Source organism: Bos mutus, chromosome 19 (genome assembly GCF_027580195.1).
Source record: "Bos mutus isolate GX-2022 chromosome 19, NWIPB_WYAK_1.1, whole genome shotgun sequence".
NCBI classification, from domain to species: Eukaryota; Metazoa; Chordata; class Mammalia; order Artiodactyla; family Bovidae; genus Bos; species Bos mutus.
Genome location: NC_091635.1, coordinates 18,890,893 through 18,907,945, shown reverse-complemented (window position 1 = coordinate 18,907,945; position 17,053 = coordinate 18,890,893). Strand labels below are relative to the sequence as shown.

Here is a 17,053-nt window from a genome sequence, read left to right as displayed (position 1 = left end):
GTAATCAATTTCTGCCAGGGATATTGTAAGAACTAAAGAATTCATCAAACCTCTTCAACAGCTTACTGATGGCAGAGTAGTAACGGAGGGAAATACTCTGTCTGAGTTGCAGGTGCTCACACCCAGCACCACAACTGGCACGACAGTAGGTCCAACAGGTGCCTACAGAGAGGGTGAAAGTGAGGCAAGCCAGGTGGCCTGGGTCCAGTCGGTGCACTTGAGAGGAGAAAAGCCAGCGCCTGAGCCCCGATATTCTGATACAAAGATGCTTTTAGCACAGCTCACTTATAGTGAAGGGCTTCCCTCGTAGCTCAGCTCGTAAAACATCTGCCTGAAATGCAGGAGACCCTGGTTTGATTCCTGGGTCGGGAAGATCCACTGGAGAAGGGATAGGCTACCCACTCCAGTATTCATGAGCTTCTCTTGTGGCTCAGCTGGTAAAGAATCCACCGGCAATGTGGGAGACCTGGGTTCAATCCCTGGGTTGGGAAGATCCCCTGAAGAAGGGAAAGGCTATGCACTCCAGTATTCTGGCCTGGAGAGTTCCATGGACTGTACAGTTCATGGGGTCGCAAGGAGTCAGACATGACTAAGAGACTTTCACTTTCATTTACAGCGAAAGAGGTGAAGTGTGGGTGGGCTACGAATAGAGAGACTGGTGATTTCCTGTCTGAATTGGAACACTTGAGAGTCAAAAGGGGCATGAAGAGTTATTACACGAGGAACAGCAGCACAAACCAAGCCGTGTGGTCAACCTGGCCATCAGCGGGCAGAAGAAACGTGAGCCAGGCTGCCCGAGGCTGAAACCATAGCCAGGATCTCAAGTAAAATCAGAAGGAGAAATTATCAAAGCAGCAGTTCTCATTGGAGGGACTGTGGTTCCCAAGGAACACTTGGCAAAGTCTGAAGACATTTTCATTTGTCACACTAGGGGGGTCGGTGCCAACAGCACCCCGTTGGCAAAGATGGGGACACTGGGAAACACCCCCCGGTGCTGAGGACCATTTTCCAGCCCAACCGTCAGGAGTGCCGAGACTCAGAATTTCTTTATTAAAAATTACAAGATCTGACTGAGTTAACATATGAAACATCGGCATTTAAAAAACCCCGCCCAAAGACCGCAGACCATATTCAAACCCTACAGGACAAAAGTTAATCCAGTCTACAGACAGCAAGACCTCTTGAACGAAGGCATATGTCCAACAGCAAAATGGGCTGACAAACAGAAACAGCAAGTAAGCATTTAAAAAGTCTCCTGACGAAAAAAACCCAACTCCACCTCCTGAGTAATCAGAACACCTTGAATCAAAAGGGCAACATCTAAGGACACCTATAGACCCAGCATAGGTTTCAGGGTCAGTGAGAGCAGTCCCGGGGCACCAAATGGAAGTATAAGCAGATTAAAGCAGAGACCTTCAGGAAGAAATTTAGCTGCACTTAAAACACACATCGTTTTAAATTTTAACGTTCTTTTAGTTAAATCACACAGCTTCAGCAATCTATCTAAAGAAATAGTGAAGGACGGGGTTCAAAGATTCAGCTGTACGAATTTCAGTTCAGGATGATTTATCTGGGCAAAAACTGAAAATCCCTAAAATGTCAAACAAGGAGAAACTGATTAAACAAATCATGGTACATCTACAGAAGACTCTTAAAATCATGCTATAAGGCAAATACTGACATGAAAAGACATTCGTGATATACTACTTAAAGGAAAAAATATATAGAAACTATGCATATTACATAAACCATTTCTGTGAGATATTAATATATGCCTGAAGGTATGTGTGTGAAAAAGGCCTATACAGCAATAACATAAATCAAAATGTTAAGCAGTGGATCTCTTCGGTGCTGGGCTACAGGCCACGAGGGCAGGGCTTGTTGCTTTTTCTCTACTGTGACTCTAACACTCAGAACAGTGCCAGGCACAAGCAAAACACAACATTTAAAATGTCATTTTTACTTATTTATAGTTTCTTACAGATTTTGCAATAAACACTTAATTTGCATAATAGTTTCTGCCTTCCTGTGGCTTTTTTTTCACACTCATAAAGCAATGGCATTTATTTAATATTTTTACTTACAATGATTCACCTTTTTTATTGGGATTTAATGGCACAATAATTTTTTCAATGTTGCTTTTAAAAAAAGAATAATTCAATGGTAAAACAAAATGTTTAACAATAGAAATGGAAACAATGCCACCTATCCCTCAGGGTTGTAAGGTTTAAATAATTTGTGTGAATACACTCTGTAAATGCTAAGGCACTGCATGAATGTTAGAAATTAATTATTCTGCTAAAATCATACATTCCAGAGTTAAACCATTTTCACACATGCTTTGGCTGGTGGCCTTCCTCCCAGCAATTTTACTTCCCGTATTTTGTCCTCTAACAACAAAGGTGTGTGTGGCATCACTTGTAGGAGCAGAGCTAAAAGGGCAGAGGACTGGCTCAGAGCCTGCGGCATAGCTGTGAAATCAAACAGTGCGTCATTATTAAAATCAACCTGTATATATGCACTTATTGACACACACTCTTGATCTTTATTTTAAAAACTCATGCATATGTAACATAACTAAAATAATCCTACTTCAGTTCAGTTGCTTAGTCATGTCCAACTCTTTGTGATCCCATGGACTGCAGCATTCCAGGCCTCCCTGTCCATCATGAACTCTTGGCATCCACCCAAACTCATGTCCACTGAGTCAGTGATGCCATCCAACTATCTCATCCTCTGTCGTCCCCTTCTCCTCCTGCCCTCAATCTTTCCCAGCATCAGGGTCTTTTCAGATGAGTCAGCTCTTTGCATCAGGTGGCCAAAGATTGAAGTTTCAGCTTCAACACCAGTCCTTCCAGTGAACACTCAGGACTGATCTCCTTTAGGATGGACTGGTTGGATCTCCTTGCAGTCCAAGGGACTCTCAAGGGTATTCTCCAATACCACAGTTCAAAAGCATCAATTCTTTGGTGCTCAGCTTTCTTTATAGTCCAACCCTCACATGCATACCTGACTACTGGAAAAACCATAGCCTTGACTACACGGACCTTTGTTGGCAGAGTAATGTCTCTGCTTTCTAACATGCTGTCTAGGTTAGTTATAACTTTTCTTCCAAGGAGTAAATGTCTTTTAATTTCATGGCTGCAGTCACCATCTGCAGTGATGTTGGAGCCCCCCAAAATAAAGTCAGCCACTGTTTTCACTGTTTCCCCATCTATTTCCCATGAAGTGGTGGGACCAGATGCCATGATCTTCGTTTTCTGAATGTTGAGCTTTAAGCCAACTTTTTCACTCTCCTCTTTCACTTTCATCAAGAGGCTCTTTAGTTCCTCTTCACTTTCTGCCATAAGGGTGGTGTCATCTGCATATCTGAGGTATTGATATTTCTCCCGGCAATCTTGATTCCAGCTTGTGCTTCTTCCAGCCCAGCGTTTCTCATGATATACTCTGCATATAAGTTAAATAAGCAGGGTGACAATATACAGCCTTGACGAACTCCTTTTCCTATTTGGAACCAGTCTTTTGTTCCATGTTCAGTTCTAACTGTTGCTTCCTGACCTGCATATAGGCTTCTCAAGAGGCAGGTCAGGTGCTCTGGTATTCCCATCTCTTTCAGAATGTTCCACAGTTTATTGTGATCCGCACAGTCAAAGGCTTTGGCATAGTCAATAAAGCAGAAATAGATGTTTTTCTGGAACTCTCTTGCTTTTTCAATGATCCAGCGGATGTTGGCAATTTGACCTCTGGTTCCTCTGCCTTTTTTAAAACCAGCTTGAACATCTGGAAGTTCACAGTTCACGTATTGCTGAAGCCTGGCTTGGAGAATTTTGAGCATTACTCTACTAGCATGTGAGATGAGTGCAATTATAATCCCACTTACAGCTTATTAAAACAGTATCTGTCATGTCAAACAATCAAAATGGCTGTGATGATAATTTTCTGATAATTTTTATCTTTCAATTTGTTAATTCATTCTACTTGAGCTCACTCAGCTTTTTCCTTTTGGCCTCTCTGTTTTCAAGATAAGATCAGTCAAAGCCATCTATAACATTTTATTTTCCAGTCGCTGAATTTTATGGATTGTTTTCAGCCCTGGAAGGCACTCCCACTCTCAAGCTGCCCTATGGCTTTAAATGAAGCATGTGTATGGTTTACAAAACATGGGTGTAATTGCTTTTTACATTTTCATGTTAGTGGTTTCTTACATATACATGTATCTCTTTATGCATTAGTCAGGACTTCATATATCAGAGGCTAAATCTCATTTTCCCTCCTTAAAAGAAAGGTTAAGAACTGCTTTCCAAAGCTTTATGTTTCCTACTTTTACACAGAGAGATCACAGAAGTAGGGTATAAAGAATAAACACTCAGAACTAAATGAATAACAGCAATGAGAAGTATTTTTAAAAACATGAAATGTTACTTGAATCCTTCTGTAAATGGGACAGGGGACATTTTCTTCCCACAGAACTCTATCAGAAGCTGGAGATCGGTCTTGCACACCAACCACACTTCTGCGCTCTTTTAGTGGGAAGCCAGCTCCTTTAAAAAACCAGGAAGCTCTTCCTTTCCGACTGTTTCTTTCTCTGCCTGCTTTCAAAAGCTCATGCAAATCCTTGTGGCCTTGTGCTCTTTGATGCTAAAGAAAAGCATTGATGAAAATGGCCTCACCTTCCTTTATTTTATGAGACTGCTTAACAACACTAGAATTAAAATATCCCCAACGTTATTTAGAAAATACTGTCATTTGAGAAGCTAACTGACTGTATAATAATGATGAAATTCGATGATGGAAATCAGTGAGATATTTTTAAGTATTACAAGGCTTCCAAATGAAATAAGAGCCCAAGACAAGTGGAGGGAAGCAATACGGATAAACAGGAGAGGATGAGGAAAGCATTTGTGTGCCCAACAGCCCTGACTGAGGGTGGACGCCATGCCCAACGCTGCTGAGGCCTGTGGGGGGTATGAGAAAGTTCTAGAAGAAGAGCGGGACAGTTGTGTGTGTGAGAGGCAGGCAGGGCTAGGACACAAGCCTGAGGAAGAGGCAGGATAAGACTCTTGGCATTTGTCATCACAGAAAGAATCCCCCTATGGAGGCTGTAGCTTCCTGAGCAGTTTAAAACCTACAAAACCCAACTCAGCCCCTGGAGCAAACTTGAAATAACACGTCCATCTAAACGCATTTCAACTTAAAACATTTCTAAAACCTTGGTTTGTGTTCAGCTTCCATAATAAACTTCTGCCTAATATAAGTCATTCCACTTTATTTCCTCCAGATATTTCTTTGCTACAATTGAATGGTTTTACTCCATCATGAATCCTTGACCACCTTTTTATTCCTTTTGGTGGTGATGGTGGGGGGCAGGGGGTCAGACAGCTCCAACTCAAGGCCAGTCTATTTTTTTAAAAGACTTTTTAATGTAGATCATTTTATTTATTTTTTTATTTCATTTTTTAAAGTGTTTATTGACTCTGTTACATCTGTTTTATGTTTTGGTTTTTTCGGCCCCAAGGCATGTGGGATGTTAGCTCCCTGACCAGGGATCGAACTCGTACCTTCTGCCTTGGAAGGCAAAGTCCTAACCACTGGACTGCCAGGGAAGTCCCCCACTCTGTGTCATCTTTTACAATATCTAGGGACAATTTGATGTTTATGAGCTTGTGTTGCTATTTTCTGAGTCTCCATACTTTTGTCTGAAGCCTCTATTAAAATCTATGTAAATGCAACAGAAGACAACAATTGATATTATTAATCTTATGACCTGGATTTATAACTACTGAATACATACAAGTGATAATTTTAAAAATATTTTGAAAAATAGACCCACAAATAGTCACATAAACCCAATTTGCTTATACTGCTTTTTATTCAATCGTCATTAAAAACGTGTTCATTGTGAAACCGTCATCAATCTCTTCGCTGGGGAACAAGGGAGGGTGCAACAGGAAGAGATGGCTTGTGGTTTACAGGAGGGGCGTGGGGCGGGGGCGGGGTGGTGAGTAGAGCTGCTTGAACCTCCTGTAGCACTGTTTTGATGTAAAATCGGAACAGAAATTTAACTTTATTTGAAATGCATTGACCCTTCTCCAAGCAGCTGATAACACATGGTAAAAGCACACCGATTCTAGATGTTCCCGAATGAAAAGGCTCATGCTTTGCAGACTACCAGCGCATGCATCCACTTGGCCAACCTGTTTTCCTGCTGGTAACTTCAATTCCTGTTTTAAAACCATGCCAACTCCTCTTGGGTGTTCTGGTGAGGAGAATGACTTTCTTTACGTTTTAGCCAAGACTTTCCCACCACAATATCTTATGAGAAAGCCACAGGGCTGGGGCACACACTGCAGTGACCAGGCTGGGGAGGGGAAGGCATTTTAGAGAATTATTTTGACATTTAAAATAATAGGGAGGGGAAGAAGCATTAAAAATAATGTGCTAATTAATTTTTGATATATTCTGATTCCGTGGGCCAAGTTTACTGAGGAATGAATTACAGAATTTTTTTTAAAGATGGATGTGCTTGTTTAAAATACACTGTTTTGCATAGTGGTGGTTTTAAAATGCAAACAAGTCAAACCAAAGGAAGAACACCACATAATAATGTAAGCTTGGGGGATGTGCCTGAAGTCCGAAAGAGGAGAGAGGCTGATAGCTCTAAAGCACTTTCTAAAAAATAAACTATTTTAATTGAATTAATTAATTAGCTTGTTTTTTGGCTGTGCCATGTGGCATGCGGGATCTGAGTTCCCCAACCAGGGATCAAGCCTGCACCCTGTGTATTGGAAGCAGAGTCCTAACCACTGGACTGTCAGGGAAGTCGCTCTAAAACACTTTCCAACCTCAAACCCTGGTCATTTGAGAAAGATACTCTATTGCTCTCGCTTCTGAATATACCTGAAAACGTTTCACCTGAAAAGAAAAAGACAGACTGGTTCGGGACCCCAAACCTTGCAAGACACGCAGCGTTCCAGGCTCACAGGACCTTCCCAGCAATGGGTGTGATTTGGGAGGGGTCTTTTTCTTTTTAAATGCCACAATATGACAATCTCAGAAGAAGCGACGATAGCCTGACCCGGCTGAAAGGTGCTGCACTGACCTGATTGATGGAGTTGGCAGCGCAGGAAGCCAGGCCTGTTCCAACAAAGGTAAGCAGGAAGCAGGACCAGTCAAAAGGCGCTGGAGCCAGGGCGAAGCCGGCCGAGGTGGTGCTGACGACCAGGGCTGCAACACAGAAACAAACCAGGGGCTGTCACCAGGCAGGGCGGAGGGTCCTGGCCATGCAAGCCTGCCTCCAGGCAGACCAATCCCACCTCAAGAGCACGGACTGCAGGCTCACCTTTCATTGGAAAATTAAGCTTTACAGAACATTATTCCGATAATAAAAACTCTATGTTTACTATAGAAAAATGTCATTACATCAAAGAGTGAAAACTAAGTGGGTGTTTCAGATCCAGTCGTTCACTTATTCATTCAACACTCACTCACTGCATACCTAATCCACAATCAGTACCTACTAGACGTGAGGCATTGTGCTGAGCAGGTTAGGCTCTATTCTGCCTTGAGGTCCTTGTACTTTTTATTCCCTCTGCCTCTTCCCCTGGCTGGATCCTCCTCATCTTCCAGGTCCTGCCTTAGAGATCGTATCTTAGGGAGAACTGCCCCATCATCTCATGTGCAGGAAGCCCTCCAGGCTGACAGTGCCCTTGCGCTTCCTTTCTGGCGCTTGTCACTCTCTGGCTTCCGCCTGGAATATAAGCTCCATGGAGGCAGGTGCCCTGACTGTCTGGCTCGCTGCTACTTTCGGGGATCCCAATGCACCAGGCAAGGAGTATTTATTTTGAGCTTTGTAAATAGGTTTAAAAAATCAATTACCATCATGGTGGAAAAGACAGTACCATTATCAGTGAAATATCAAACTAAAAACACTGTAAGAAGAAAATTCACTTTGAAATCAAAAAGGGTATGTAGTTGCACAAAACCAATGGTTTTTCTTTTTATTTGCCCCCAGAGCTTGACTGCGGAGAAGGCAATGGCACCCCACTCCAGTACTCTTGCCTGGAAAACCCCATGGACGGAGGAGCCTGGTAGGCTCCAGTCCATGGGGTCGCTAAGAGTCGGGCATGACTGAGCGACTTCACTTTCACTTTTCACTTTCATGCATTGGAGAAGGAAATGGCAACCCACTCCAGTATTCTTGCCTGGAGAATCCCAGGGACAGAGGAGCCTAGTGGGCTGCCGTCTATGGGGTTGCACAGAGTTGGACACGACTGAAGTGACTTAGCAGCAGCAGCAGAGCTTGACTGGGTGATGAGCAATAAACACAGAACATGTAATTTTTGACTAATGGGTCAACTCTTGAGCTGAGAAGAGACACCAAGTAGTTTGCAAAAAAACTGACCGAGAGAAAAGGATAATGCTTTAGTAAGACTTAGTAATGATTAAATCTACAAAATGGAAATACTGCCTCATTTAAAAATATACAAATTATAAATGGTAACACAGATTAAAAAATGACAGGGACCATTATCACTAGAGAGGAAGAAATCTGAATTTTTGTAACACATTTCCAAAAAAAGATCAAACGCTAACGAAGAATGTATTTTTACTTCATCAAAGCAATTAAAGAAAGAGAAAGGGAAAGAAAATTGATAAATTGTAAAATTGACCGAAGCAATATTCTCGCACAGCACTGCCATGATGGTAATTAAACTTTTCATTGATTTCCAGGGGATTCATTACGTGGAATCATTTTGCAACACCAGGATCTCATTAAAAGTGAATGTAATATAGTCTTTCATTAATAACACTGGAAATTATATTTTATTTGGTAATCTCGTATTCTGTCCCTTCACAAATAAACAGAAAATCAATGTGGCCAATGAAGCTTGACCCATCCAGTAGAGGCCCAGGCGCACTGTCCTGTAGTCCCAGGGGAGACTCCGGAGACCCAAGGAAGAGGGACAGCCCCACTCCGATGAACTCCCCACAGCAACCCTGCTCGTGGGTGGGTGTCTACCCCACACAGACTCCGCAGGCACCTGGGGAGATGCTGGGTGAGAAGGCAGCCCCAACACCCAGCACAGCTGCAGCTCTGACCTCTACTCTGCCTGGAACCGACACAGGGTCCGACATTAAGACTGGCCACACCGCGTCCTCCCACTGGCCAACATCACTGACGAGGAGCCACCAGATACGGTCTCTGGTCTGCCTGCCTCCTCTGGGAGAAGCCCTTATGTTCTCTATAATTAAAAAAACTTTTTTTAAATTTCACAGTCACAAGCAGGCACGCCCTGGCTAACCCAGAAGAAAGCAAACCTCCTTGAAGTGGGCTGCCTGGGGGCCATGTGGTAGAGAAGCCCAGGCGGCCCCCAGGAGCACAGCAGTCCAGGGACCTCAGTCCCAGAGACACAGAGAGATGGACTCTGCCAACAGCCGTGGGCCCGGAAGTGGCCCTGAGCCCCAGGTGAGAAGCAAGGCCCCAACCCACACAGTGACTTCAGCCTGGAGGGACCCTGAGCAGGAACCAGCCAGGTCAGGCCTGGACTTCTGACCTTTAGAAACTATGAAATAATAGCTTTGTGCTATATTAACCTGCAAAGCTGTTAATGCAGTAAGAGAAAACTAGCAATACTGTAAGGAGGGTGGCATTTGAGGAAGACGAGACTTGAGGACGCAGGGGACGGACTGGAGTGGAGGGAAGATGGCTTAGGAACCACGGAGAGGCCTGCAGGGCCTCAAGGAAGGGACAACGGCCTGGGAAGGGCGGCAGTGGTGCAGAAGGAGGTAGAGCAAATCACCCGCAGGCACAGGCCTTCAATAGGGAATAAGCCTAAGAGATTACAGCAAAGGAGCCAAACAATTCAGGAACTCAGAGAACAAAAGGACCGCAAAAGGTCAAAGGGAGCTTGGGGTCAGCTAATCTCCGTCCTGATGGAGGGGTGGCTTCACCGGGGGCAGTCTCCTGTGGGATGGGTCTCAGTCGCTCTGTCCCTCTGTTCCAGGCCAAGTCAGGACAACTCCCTTGAAATACCTAGCTCTGGGTGTAACTCCTATCTCTGGAGCAACACTGCACAAGCTTCAGTCATGCAAATACCACCACCCCAGCCCCTGTCTCTCCAGGCACAGCATCCGCAGGGACCAGCCACACGGGACCTCCAGGCTCCTGTCCACAGCGAGTGACACCTTTCAGAGACACACTAGTTTCTACCATAACAAGAGCGCTCAGGCCAGTGCCTGGCAAATCCTAAGGGCCTAAAAAGTGGTGCTCTTGGTAACTGTTAAAATGTGGTTCGAGATGATCTATTTTTCCAGCCACTATGCTTAGACTTAATGTTTCAAAGCAGTGCCTTAAGGAACATTGACAAACAACAAAACACTTCACACAAGCTCCGTGTGCCCCAGTTTTATAACATCCAGGGGAGGGACCACAGCACAGTCCTTAATAACTGTGGACTAACTATGATGATGACAAAAACAAAACATACATTTGGGAAGCACTGTGCAATGCCAAAGTGCTTTTACATTTACTTAAACCCCGGAAATACTGCACTTCAAAGCAGTGTGTGGATACTTCAGCGTTATGGGAAGAAAACATGAGAACTTTAATTCATATTTCACTTTTTAACTCTTTCTTCTAAAACACATATTTTGCATATCATAAAATGAATACATTGGGATGAGCGCACATGAACTTTATTTACAAGTAACAACTATACATTTTTGTTACATATGGCATTTATATACAATAGCATAAATATTTTATAAATATACACACATGCACTTAAAATTTTTTACTGATAAAATACACGACCAACAAACTTTGGAGAGGCCTGCTCTAAAATAAGCAGCAAGGCAAGCACTGGTGGGTAGCATGTCCAATTTTATATGTGGAGATCCAGGAGCCAGCCAAGGGCGGTGAACTCAACCCTTGGCCTGACCAAGGGTCATGTAAGTTACACATGATATATGGCTCTCTGCTATATGCGTTATTCTGTAACAAGTCCTGCAAAGAAAGACATTTTCAGAATAAAATTCCACTGAAGGAAGGGAAGACCAGCTGTGCTCAGTTGGTTGGTCATGTCCAACACTCTGTGACCCCATGGACTGTAGCCGCCAGGCTCCTCTGTCCATAGGATTCTCCAGGAAATACTAGAGTGGGTTGCTATTCTCTTCTCCAGGGGATCTTCCTGACCCAGGGATGGAACCTGCTTCTCCTGCACTGGCAGGCAGGTTCATCACCAGTGAGCCACCTGAGCAAACACACACACATACACACCACCCAGCTGATGACATCACCACCAGCAGGCCGGCTGAGCTTTCAGGACATCCTTGCACACGAGCCATGATGCTCCTACAGCAGAGATCCTAAGGAGAATGGCCACAAGTCCCCGAGCAGGGAGCCCACACCCCGGGGGAAAAGTTCCCCTCGCCCCACCCACCGGGCACACGACCCTGCTTCTGCACCTAGGGGGCTCCGTCCCTGCAGAGGGTGGCTCCATGGGTCCTGGCGCCCCAGCTCCAGCTCATGGTCTGCTTCCAGAGCAGCAAGCAACTGCTGAAAGGTTTTCCCTTTTCCAGTACACAAGAGGTTTTCTTGAAGCAGTGGCTTAATCAAGAATGATCTTTTTTTTTTTTGATAAAGGCTCAATACTTTGAGAACTGCTGGTCTCTGAGTACAAGCATAATGAAGGTGCTCATGCACCTTCTGAGATCATCCATTAAAAAGAACTTTATCTCTTTTCTGAGATCATCCATTAAAAATAACTATAAAGATGATATTAAAAAACTGGTCATCTACATCCTGCTTCATCTCTCTTTCACTGCCTCGCTGTTTTTCAGCCCTGGCCCCAAAAAGAATTAGCGTGAAAAACAAAACTCCAATAAATCAATTCAGATAATTATCAACTCTGATAAAAGATTTGTTGAAAGATGGAAACAGCTGACTAAATGAGAGTTTGAGATTCTCTATAGATTTCAAATTATCCTTGTGATCTATTATATCTCATTATCCTTGAGAGCAGGGACTATGCAATATTATAACCCAAATCTTATAGACCTGAGGTGTATTTTCTTTAAATCTCTTTTATGTACAAAGCAGCCAGAGAACAGACAGTTGATGAATTTGTGTGTGGCTTTGTTCACCGGTGGCTCCAAGCAATGGAATGTTTTCGTTAACGGATCTCAAAGTTCAAAACTATACAACTTAATTAAAAGGCGGGAATTAGGTCTTTTCTGATTTTCAAACGAACATGTATTTTTTACTTGATAGCTGTACTTATGACTTCTTCCTCTCTTTTCATTTCTGTTAACACCATAAGCTTCAAATGGCTCAATTTCTAATTTAAGTGAGTCTCGTAGGCTTCACAGCTTGGCTGCGTTCCGTGAACCTTCTGACAATTCTGTTACCCACACACGTATGGAGGAAGGTGGTAATTCTTATGCTTATTGTTTCGTTCAGATGAAAAGTCAATGGATGAGAGACAGGGTACTTTTTTCCTCAGCTACATTAAACACAATCAATCAGAGAGTAACTGACTACAAACCGTGACCACATCAGGTTAAAAGATAAAGACTTCTAATGGAGATTTTTAACAACACAGCTGCAAAACTAGGAACTTGCAGGGCCTTCTAGTTTTCCTCTTTATTTTTTTCATACTTGGTGACCAGAGGTGGTGGTCTTAAAAATCCAGGCCCAAATTCAAACTCCTAACTTCAAATTTACTGAGCATCACTATTAAGAAAATGAAGCACTCAGTTCAGTCCCCAGGAAATTCCCCAGGAAGCACTTGGTTTGCATCCACGGCATTCAGAAGAGGGAAATGAAATAGCCATCAGGTCTGTATAAAAAAACACATCCAGAAAAGCTGTTTGCATCCAAGTTAATTAGGCAACACTGAGAGAGACCCTAAGATTGTTCTTTCAATCACAGTTTTTCCTTGAACCATCGAAGCTTTTCTACTTTGACATGCTATTTTTAGTTTTCCTTTTCAACAAAAAAACATTTCTTCTCAGTAGACTCAATAACCAACACTTTATGATCTTTGTAATTAACTAAAAGAAGTTTCCATAAAACTGATGCTTATTAAGCTTTTAAGAAGTAAAAACAATCCTTTTGAAAAATCAGTTTGGCAAGAAGAAACTGTTAGTTGAGCAGTTTTTACTAAAATAATGAAGATTGTTCTTGGTTTCATATCAATGACAACGGGTGAGGGTGACATGGTGAAAAGCAGACAGAAATATGAAACACAGTGGCCCAAGGTCACCTGTCACAGGTACAATACTTTACAGCTGCTACTAAATACTCATTGGAAGGACTCATGCTGAAGCTGAAGCTCCAATACCCTGGCCACCTGAAGCGAAGAGCCGACTCATTGAAAAAGACCCAGATGCTAGGAAAGATTGAGGGCAGGAGGAGAAGGGGTGACAGAGGATGAGATGTTTAGATGGCATCACCAACTCAGTGGACATGAATTTGAGCTAATTCTGGGAGATGGTGGAGGACGCAGGAGCCTGGCGTGCCACGGTCCATGGGGTCACAGAAAGTTGGACACAACTTAGTAATTGAACAACAACAAAATATTCAGCTATTACATCACAGGAAAATGATTATTTGTACTTAAAAAGCTAAGCTGTTTTAAATTCTACAAATTTTTGCAAGAGAGTTCATTATAGCTTTTTCCCCCATAAGCTTCTATTTTTTGAGTATCTATTATGTGCAGGGCAGGAGTGAGGCCCTGGGAACGCAACAAGCCACGGAGATGGATGTGGTCCCTGCCTCACGGTGCCCACAGGCTGGTGGAGATTCAGACAAGCCAACAGGCACAACAGCAAAGCGCGGAAGCACGTCAGAGGGTGAAGTCACGGACGCTGTGACAGCTAAGGGCTCCTGACCTAGACACCTGCTCAAACTGAGGTCAAAGGTGAAGACGAAGGATGAGGAGGAGCTGGCCTGGGAATGGGGAGGAGGGCCAGGTGCGAGTGCTAGAGGCAGAAAAACAGCGACACAGGGCCACGGCGTAAGGGAGCACCAGCCAGCCTGCCCACCTCCTCTGAAGAGAGCACCACCCATGCGAATACAGGTCAAAAAACATGCCTTGTGTTTTAACAAAACACTGCTGTGTTAGCACTCCTCTTTTCATTCTTAACCTCCAAATTTACCATCCCTTGCTTAAGATATAAAAAAAATGCTACCACGCAAAAACTTTTTAGCACTTAAACCGATAACCTGGCAGCAGTCTTTTAAATTCACTCCTGTAAGGTTCTCATTCCTTAACCTCAATAAGTGAGATGCTACCGTACTTCACTCTGAACTAGAAACTAGGCCCTTGAGGACACCCCAGAATGATAATCAGGCACCCGCAGGGCTGGGGAGCCATCGTCCAGTCCCCTCTAGAGATGCGGCTAACACAGCCGCCAGGGACGGGGGAGGCCTGACTGTGTGCAGAACCTAAGAGAATGCCACGGGTCCACAGATGCGGCTGGCTGCTGATAGGAGGTGGGGCTGATAGGAGAAGAGACAGGCAGAGAAGAGAAAAGGCAATGACCTGTGAGAACCCAGATAAACCAAGAGTTCCCACTTGATGAAAACCAAAGCTCGATTTTTGTTTGAAATGGGGAGCAAGGTGGTTTGCCGAGCATGAAGCTGAGGTGGTGGAGAGGGTGTTGAGTGAATTCTTCGGATAATAGTTTCTCAGAGTAGGTTCTGGGGACCATGCCAACCAGGGCCCTTCGTTAAAATACAGATTCCTATGCCCCCATCCCAGACCTAGTGTGAAAGAGTTTATGGAGACGAGGCACAGGAATCTGCATTTTAACAAGCACTCCAAGTAGCTCGGACCACACGTGGCGATTCAGAAACATTAAAGGGAGTGGAGTTCTCCAGGTGGATAATGGAATCCAGGGCAAAGAAGACAACTTAACAGGATGACAGGCCCTCAGTGACTTCTAAGTGTAACAAAGGAGCGAAAGAGGGGCTGCCTGGCTCGCTTCTTTGTTCTGCTGAAGTTTCGCCATCAACCTGAACTATTCAGTGTAGCCTTGGGCCAGCTGGTCTTCCTCCATGGCACAGTCCAGTGAGGACAGTGCCCCAGCACACAGGAGGAGTCTCAAACACATACCTGATGATCAAGATGGCAGGGAAGACTGCCGACAGACAGGCACATACCCATAACCAGCCCTGGAAAAGTATAGGCGGAGGCGGCAAAGCAGCTTTATTTAAACACGCCGCACAGGAAGCCCATGTGTGGTGTGGTCCCACAGCAGATCTAGAGGTGCGGTTCTACTGTCTTTGGAAAACTAGGGGTGGAAATCTGGGCAGCCCGCATCCTCTTCCTGGGAGGGGACGTGCTGCATAAAAAGACAGCCTGGTGGGTGCTGTGAGGACATAGGGAAGATGGCTACAGACAGCATTGACCAGGCTGGACTTAGATGCTCTGTTTTTTTTGAATGACAGAGGTATTCTTTACCCCGTCCCTTTTAGCTGGAGAAGCCATGCTTGCTGTACAGCCCTGGCCAATAAAATTTAAGGAGATATTCCTATCAAAACCTTCCCCTCCCAAGTAAAAAGCCTGCCCTGGCTTGCTCGATCTTAACTCCTGGACCAGGGACTGAACCCGCACCCTCGGCAGTGAAAGCACAGAATCCTAGCCACTGGACCACCAGCGAATTCCCTAAAAAGGCCAAGTCTTGTTAAGGAGGTTTCTGCCTTTCCACATCATCCCCTTCTTCATTCTTTCTGCCTGGAATACAACATGATGAGGGGGGAGTGGCAGCCACCTTGTGGCTACTACTTGAGGACAAGAGCCAGAAGCTAATGAGAACAGAGCAAAGAGCAGGGGCCAACTATGTTAACAAAATCCCTGAGCACTAGCTCTCGACTCCTAATCTCAGACTCCTTGATACGAGAGTATATAAACCCTTCATCTGCTTAAGTCACTGTTCTTCAGGTTTTCACTTACATGCAGCTGAGCCCATTCTCAACTCATAGCTTCTTCTCTTTCTCTTCATAAAAGCTGTCAATGCATTTTTGAGAATGATTACCATCCTCATGAAATTTAGCTCTACATTCCTCTAGCATCTACCACCCATCTCATACTTAAAATCAATCCAATTAATCTTGGGCTCTTTCTCTGGTAGCTGAGCTGGGAAAGAATTAATCTCAAACTGTATTTAAAGCAGTGACATCATCAGAAAACAGAATAGCCCAGATAAAAATAGTTTTCATCTAACTTGGAACACTGGCTGAAGCATCTACATGGCCCGCTCCCACCAGAAACCAACTGAAATGATGGAATAAAAATGAAAATTAGAGAAAAACCTACATCAGCAATAAATTAGGTAAAGAGTGGATACTAAAACCCTCAAGAAATGTTTGTTAAATACAGTGCAGATGAGCTGAAACTGAAGACAGATGCTGAAGGATGACTTGTGCCTTTCACTATTTGAATAGCAGAAAATGACCAACTGGTGAGAAAATGGATGTGTGGTGTGTGCTGAGTTGCTTCAGTTGTGTCCGACTCTTTGTGACCCTATGGGCTATAGGCTGGCAGGCTCCTCTGTCCATGGGATTCTCCAGGCAAGGACACTGGAGTGGGTTGCCGTGCCCTTCGCCAGGGTATCTTCCCAACCCAGGGGTTAAACCCGAGTCTCTTATGCCTTCTGCATTGACAGGTGGGTTCTTTACCACTAATGCTGCCTGGGAGGGGAATAAAGGCTATCTGAGGGGACGCTGTTTTTCTGGCTGCTGTGGAGGGTGAGGAATGAGGAGCAGAGGCCAGGGTGAACTGTGGTGACCTGGACCCACTTTATGCAACAGCAGGACTGTGCTGGGGCAGCTGCGCCCCCTGGAAAGGAGAGAGAAGGGGCTGGAGCAGAGAGGATGCAGAGCCCTCCTTGATGTCGTTCTCACCGAGTCGAGGTGGAGATGACGCGGAGGCCCTCAACCCGACGGGCAGGCCCCCACCCACACGGCCCCCCACAGAGGGTATGCCTGGCAGGGGCGCTGGAGAAAACGCTGAGCACAGACACCCTGTGTGCTGAGAGTGGAGGCAGA

At 44.5% G+C, this 17,053-nt stretch overlaps 1 protein-coding gene across 1 annotated transcript in view; it reads right to left on the bottom strand.

The window, feature by feature from the left end:
• COX10 (cytochrome c oxidase assembly factor heme A:farnesyltransferase COX10) overlaps positions 1 to 17,053 on the bottom strand; it is a 109,016-nt gene that overhangs the window by 78,498 nt on the left and 13,465 nt on the right. Inside the window, exon 4 of the mRNA XM_005887241.3 lies at positions 7,100 to 7,224. Coding sequence (XP_005887303.1) covers positions 7,100 to 7,224 — 125 coding nt within the window. The remainder of the gene's footprint in view (positions 1 to 7,099; positions 7,225 to 17,053) is intronic.